At 32.4% G+C, this 7,500-nt stretch overlaps 1 protein-coding gene across 2 annotated transcripts in view; it reads left to right on the top strand.

The window, feature by feature from the left end:
- Positions 1-2,731: 2,731 nt before the first annotated feature.
- LOC118449502 (uncharacterized) overlaps positions 2,732-7,500 on the top strand; it is a 5,773-nt gene continuing 1,004 nt past the window's right edge. Inside the window, exons 1-4 of one of the 2 annotated variants that reach the window (XM_085655538.1) lie at positions 2,736-2,980; positions 4,390-5,224; positions 5,953-6,060; positions 6,814-6,989. In XM_085655538.1, the coding sequence (XP_085511664.1) occupies positions 5,023-5,224; positions 5,953-6,060; positions 6,814-6,989 (486 nt within the window). In that variant the 5' untranslated portion in view covers positions 2,736-2,980; positions 4,390-5,022. Of the gene's footprint in view, positions 2,981-4,389; positions 5,225-5,952; positions 6,061-6,813; positions 6,990-7,500 lie in introns of both variants that reach the window. The other variant, XM_085655539.1, reaches the window with a different exon arrangement.

Below are 7,500 nucleotides of genomic sequence, written 5' to 3'. Positions count from 1 at the left end.
AATTTTTATAAATTTGTTTTCTCTTCAATTGCCGTGTAAAAACAAAAAACAAAAAATTGTGTAAGAAGAAAAAAGAAAAGAAAGAAAAGAAAGAAAGAAAAAAAAAAAAAAGAAAAAACGCAACAACCTTTCAAAAAACCTTCAGGTGCTACCTAATAGATAATCTTGATCGTTTTGCAAAATATTTCAGGAAAACACACATCTCAATGATATTTCATAAACATAGGTACAAATAACAATAGTTACAAACAATGAACGGTAGTATTTATTTATTTATTTATTTATTTTTTTTTTTTTTATTTAATCGTATGTCGCAATAACTTTTGTCATTTAAAAGCATTACACCAATTAAAGTTTGCGCGTATTAATTAACGTTGAAACGTATTTTCACTTAACTTCACAAACTTGTATAATATGAATTATTTCATAAATAGAATTACACGCGGAAACTGTATACATGGATATTCACATAAATAGCTTTTCACGGAAGAAGATAGAAGTAGTACTCTCTTCTCATAGATCGTTCCTCGAATTTTAGCTCAAGATGGCTCTTCTACTAGGCAAGGAGACTTGCTTCTTCCTCTACAAAGTTATATTCCTGGTGCGACGAGTAATTTGGGTTATCGCACAGTCGATAAACGATGAGGACAGTCCTCGAAAGTTGGCGGTGCTGCTTAGCGCTGTTACGAACCATCGTACACCCTTGAAAGGGCGCACCAGTTGGAAATGGAACGTTACGAAGCTCCTACGAATAGAATACTCTTGCAGACTTTCTACTAGTACTAAGAACTCTCTCTCTTTCTCTCTCTCTTTCTCTCTCTCTCTCTCTCTCTCTCTCTCTCTCTCTCTCTCTCTCTTTATCTATTCGGAATACAAATCTCGACGACTTCTATTACTAGTTTTCTACACGTAGACTTACACTATACGCAAGCTGACTCCTATTATCAATTCAGTTTCTAGATAATACTGTATTTCGAAGGTAAGAGAATAATTGAAATATTTATGATAATAATTATTAATTGCGACGAATTAAAGTGATTCCAAACGATTAAAGATTTTTCGTTTTAAATGGGAACACCTGATCGACAATTAATTTCGTTAGTTTTGTTATGTACGATGAAATAATAAAATACGTTTCGTCTAATTATTAATATTGTATATAAATATATATAATTTCCAAAAATTATTTATAATTATATTTTATTTTTACGTTAACTTGTCAGCTGTTTTTCTTTTTCTTTTTTCTTTTTTTTTTCTTTTTTCTTTTTTCTTAAAGGATTACGTATATCTAGATGGTCCAAAAAAAATGGTAATTTTAATGATATTCTTCTTTTAACGCGCGTAATATATTTTATTAATGAAAAATCTTCGTATTTTGAAGAATAGTTTTCGATAAAAAAAAATTTTTTAACAATTCGTTTATCTTCTTTGTGTTATCAATGTCGAACCGAACAGAATTGTTTTATACGATTTTTTGCGATACCCATAATATCTCCTCTGGGTATTATCAAAAATGAAAAAGGAAAAAAAAAAAACACAAAAAGCAATTAAAGTACATCAATAAAGCCAATACTTTTAAAACTGATTTTTAATATTTCCATTTAATCAAAAAATATGAGTGATTCAATTTACCATGCGATATTCGATAAAAATTTTCAGTGGTTTTTTAATAATTAAAAAAAATCACGGCGCTTGCTTAAATATTTTTAAATGACAAATATTAAATAATAATATGAGAATAATGATCGTGTCGAATTTTATTTAAATTGGTTCAGGTAATATTTCAAAATATTATTTGCACCGATTTAAAAAAACATAATTTGAAGTTTATAGTACATGTAATAATATCGAACTCGCTAGGATCGACTTCAAACGGCCGTAATTTAGTCAATTTTTCGAAATTTCAATAGAGGAAACTTTCAAAGGTTATTCCTAAAGGATAATTCTATCGAATGGAAATATTTTGGAAAAACGTATTTTCTGTTTTGTATTTTTTCTTTTTCTCTTTAACTTTCTACGTGTATCTAATCTCTTAAATGGAAGATAACAGTGTTACGTACTTCTATATAAATTTTCTTATCGAGTTTTTTTATCAGATAATAACATAAACTTACGAAGAAAGTTTTCACATTCGCAAATAGTTTCGAGAAGTCAAAAGGAAATGAAAGGAAAAAAAAGAAGAACTATCGAATTTTCTAAACTACTTGTAATTAATACTCGTCTGTAATTAATACTAAATATAATTTTAATTCTAAGAATTTCAATTTGTCGATTAACAATGATAAACAATAAAGTAAACATTTAATTTTAGAAACAAAACTTTTGCAAACAAAAAGAATATCAGTAGAATATCTACATTATATAACATGTATTTTTCTTTTTGGAATAATTACCTATTATTATACACAATAATATATATATATATACATAATCATTTTCTTATCAAACTGTATTACCTTACTTATTATATATTATACATCATTAACATAGTTTGACATTAAAGTTATTTAAACTATTCAAACTTGTTACCCTATAATTAGATAGAAATAGAATATCCCAACGGAGAAACACGTTCACGTGAATACCATAAGCAATTACACTATATTATCAAATGAAAACGTCCATTAGATACTAAACATCAATCACGACACTCCTACTGGGTACTCGAAATTGAATCTCCCTGGAGTCGATTAAACGTTCGCATAGTTTTCATAGTATTCGGAAACGATATTCCGTGATACGTAGTAGTATAGCCGGACAATTCGTATTATGCAAATCGTATAACGATCGGTAGTTGGCACGGCTCTTTGTCGTCGTATGAAAATTGCTGATCGGATCGATGAAAGGAAGAAAAGGAAGAGAAGATGGAGAAGGAGAAGAAAGTTAAAAAGGAAGAAAGACAAAAAATAAAATAAAAATAAAAAGAACAAGAAAAGAAAGAAGAGAAGGAAAAGAAGAAGAAGAAGACGAGTAATCCGAAGTAAGTTATATTACGAATATTCTCGATTTCCTCGTAGTTGACAGTAGTTTGACAGTTACGAAACACGGCCTCTAATCGCAATGCCAAAGTTAAATAGGTCGCTTGTGATGTCGATTATTAATGACGTTAGAGAGGTAAACCGCGTTGCCGAGGAGATACGTTCGAGTTGTCTGGCCGATTTCACCGAGCATAACTCATGGAAATTTCCTACGAAACTCGCAAAAAATGTATGCCTTATGGAAATACTTGAAAAGCACGATGGCTCAGCCGGGGAATTGTACATTCTTCTCTTGGAACTGGCTTACGACAGGTTGCTTGTATTTTTCGACTTTCACGAATCCTATCGTCCTTCGTCCATCACCACCTGACGCTTCCATTTTCACAACTTTATGTCAAAAACACCAGCGATAACGCTTCGACCATCGTTAGATCCGTTTCTTTTGACAGTTTTACGACGCATGTATTATACACGTGTGAATGCGTACATCTATAATGTATATATATATATATATATATATATATATATATATATATATATATATATATATAATTTTTAATATATATATTATATAATATTATATATATATATAAAATAATACAAGTTATTCTTGCATTGATCGTTATCGAATATCTATCTAAATTTGCATTTTAATTCAGTGATATCGTTTAAATGATATTGATTATTAAATAAATGTTTAAAAAAAAAAACATTAAAAATTCTTTTTAATAAAATGGCACATGTTAATTATTGGAATCTTGAATTTATTGTTATTCAAATTATAAGATTTCAATAATCCATTTAATTCTCAAAATAACTATCTCTAAGAATAGTTACAGAGAAAAGAGCTTGTAACATTTTATTTAACCCATCCTGAGAACATAGGTATGTAAGTGTACACACACATATACACACACACACACATTCTTAAGTCTACTTCCCTGCTTACTAACTGCAACAGGGTGGAACGTTCGCCGATATTCGATAACCGATACTCGATACATATTTCGTGATGTGTGCGTATATATAATGTGTATATATATATATATATATGTGTGTGTGTGTGTGTGTCTATATGAGTGACCCAGCCGTATCACTTTATTCTACTTATCGTATACTAGACTGCACCAAGCTGTATATATTAAAAAGTTGTGGTCCAGGCAGGATGTTATTGCCGGAGTAACTTTACGAAGACCGTAAGAACGTTCGTCGCGTATTAAATCGTAATATTTAAGATAAATAATATTATCTTCTCAATGTCGTGTTAATAAATCCGTGTAACAAATCTTTTTTACTTTTATATATATATATATATATATATATATATATATATATATATATAATTTCACGCCAAGTCTATATAGAAAATATGGATATAATACGTTCGATGTTCTCGTTTATTTCATCGCAGGATCCACTTCGTTCTACGTCTTATCCTGGATTTCATAGACGAGTATCCTCTCGTAGAAGAAAAAGATGAGGAGATCTCGAAAGAAACGGTGAACGTGAAAAGGCCGAATTACGTGTCACTCGCACACATCGTGCATCTCCTTTGGAATCGTTTGAAGATCATACCGGAATATCTTTCGAGAAGAGACTCGGTAAAAAAAAAAAAAGAAAAAATAAATAAAAAAAAATAAAAAACCAAAACCAGAAAAAAAAAAAAAATATATATATATATCCGAGGGCCCGTCAATACGATGATTAAACGAGATCCGTAAGTTATTCGAAAGAAATGATTGTAGATGAAAAAGAAAACAAGAGAGGTCGAGGACTCTGAGGAAAAAGATTACATTTCGAAAAAGGTTCAAGCAAGTTGCGAGCTTAAACATTGCGAGAGTTGCAACATAGCGAGCGAGACCATTTTACGAATGATAAATGCGATAAGAAGTGCCTTCCAGGAGAATAAATTAATTTCTGCCGTGGCTGAAGAAAGGTATTACTTCCGGCAGGTATTATAGTCCGCCGGAACCGTCGTTGACGATCCTTTTCACATAGGGATCTCTTAAAAGGCGATATTTACGAGAAGACTCAATGGGCCGTGATGAGGAGACTCGCGGCGGCTATTGAGATGGACGTTAAGACGACTTTCGAGATGATGCAGGGGAATGATATGAAAAGGGAGGCGATAAAGAGGAATTACGAGGAGAAGCTGAACTCCCTCGAAGCCGAATTGTCGCGTAAAGGAACGGACTTTGAGCTTTTGCGAGGTGAAAATTTTCAGCTCGAAGGTAGGATCGAAAATGGTAGGTTTCTCTTCTATGTATCTAGTTACTTCGTCGTTTCCTTCTCCTACTTTTTCTTCTCTTACTCCTACTCTTACTCCTCCCTATTTCTTCTTCTTCGTCTTCTTCGTTTTTTTTTTTTTCGGAGTAACCCGGCTATTCATTCTCTGAAAACTTTCTCTGTGGATTATGTGTATATATATATATATGTATGTATATAGGTATATATTAAATAACCTAGAAAAAGTACGAAGAGCTGAGTTTTCGAATTATTGAGTAGTCTGGCTACTCGAACGAACGAACGAACGAACGAACGATCGATCGATCAGCTGAGGTACCATGATCGTTGATCATCTTCAGTCTTTACAGACTTTATTTTTAAAAAACTAGTCGAACTAAAAGAAGAAGAAAAAAACGAAAAGAAGAAGAAGAAGAAGAAGACTACAACGAAATAGAAATGGTAGCGAAAGGAAACAAGGAAATTTTATTACTTGCTATACGCGTCTGTCTATGGTCTCGTAAGCGAAGAGAAAACTCGTTTCTCCGCGATGAATAAAACATTTTGACTACTTATATTTAGTTTTCGCACGTGCAGACTCACTCGCTCTGAGAAAAATGATTTAAACGGGAACATTCGCGATCGGTATATGTAGATATGTAGATATTTTTAATAGGTATATAGATATGTGTATACAAACGACTATATATAATATTAAAAATCATATTGAAATGTATTTCGTGTTATATAGTTACACGGAATTTCAATGAATTGAAAGAAAAGAATTTTCAAATGGAAGAGATGAAAGAGAAGCTAACCATCGAACTCGAGGATACACGTATCAAATTGGAACGTACAGGTAATCGAATAATCTCTTCGATTCCTATAATATCATCATCGTTTATTTATACGTACCTACGTATTCACGATTTTATCTTTAACATGGGCAAACACTCGAAAGAGTAAAACCACTCGAAATATTCAAATACTCGAGAGAGAGAGAGAGAGAGAGAGAGGGAGAGAGAGAGGGAGGGAGAGAAACTCAAATTGTCCAAGAGTGGTTTGTCATTTCCAGGCCTGACTCGAAATAATTCCAATTCCACTTTTCCCCTTGAATTTAAATCAACGTTGTGAATCGTCCAACTATGGTTTAGTTAGTAACTTGAAAAAAAAATGCAGGAAAGGCGACAAGCAAATCCAATTGATGCCCGGTAATATCGACGTAATTACAGGAAATATGACCGTTTCTCGCTCGATGAAAAAGGCAATACGGCCGAGAGCGAACGATTCGGAAGATAAATTGAAATCTTACGGATGGAGTTACGGACGAGAGAGTACAAAGAAGAAAAATGGAGAAAAGAAACGATAGAAGAAAGAAAAAGAAAAAATAAGAGAAAAGAAAGAGAAAGAGAAAGAGAGAAACCGTTCGATAGAATTTCTCTCTTCAAATACTACGATCTCTTCAATAAGCAAATTTTCTTTTTCTCCTTTTCTTTCTCTCTCTCTGTCTCTCTTTTATCTCTATCTCTTTATATATGTCTCCTTCTCTCTCTCTCTCTCTCTCTCTCTTTCTTTTTCGCTCTCTCAACACTTAGGATTTTTCGTATCGCAGCGGAGTCATGGGACATTTTGCAAAGTCAGATCGTGAAACTGGCTGAGAATAAATTGGAACTGGAAAACAGCGTAAGAGGACTAACCGAGAAGATCGTCGATACTCGCGGTGCGTGTCTCGAGACAGAAAGAGCTCTTCGGATCCTGCTGACCGAATTGCAGAGAGAAAATGATTCGGTAAGTCGATTGTACGGTACGGTGAGGGTGGTGTAAGGTGAGATAGGAGCTAGGAAAAGATGCAGGCAGGTAAGGTCGATGGGGTGAACGGGGGAGAGGAGTAGAGAGTTGAACAAAATTCCTATGAGAGAGAGAGAACAGTGTTCCCTGACGGGAGATCATCTCTATTGCTCGTGACATTTTGACACGAGAACGTGGTCGAAATTCGTAATATTGATCGACAACACACGTAAATATATATTCATATGTATGTATTCACGTATACGTTTGTATTTACACAGATATAGTTAATATATATATATATATATATATATATATATATATATATATATATGTTGCATAGAAAGATGTATATATAGGTAAGATAAAATACAGATACATTATATATATATATATATATATATATATATATATATATATATATATAAAAGAGATCTATATGTAAGTATGTACGTGCTTCGTGAAAGAAAGTAAAAGAAATTTTTTCTAGTTTAAAACGTAATCGAATATT

The sequence above is a fragment of the Vespa mandarinia genome, chromosome 3 (genome assembly GCF_050613455.1).
Source record: "Vespa mandarinia isolate Hongniang chromosome 3, ASM5061345v1, whole genome shotgun sequence".
NCBI lineage: Eukaryota > Metazoa > Arthropoda > Insecta > Hymenoptera > Vespidae > Vespa > Vespa mandarinia.
Note: the sequence above shows the minus strand (reverse complement) of the source record. Positions and strands in the feature narration are given on the sequence as shown.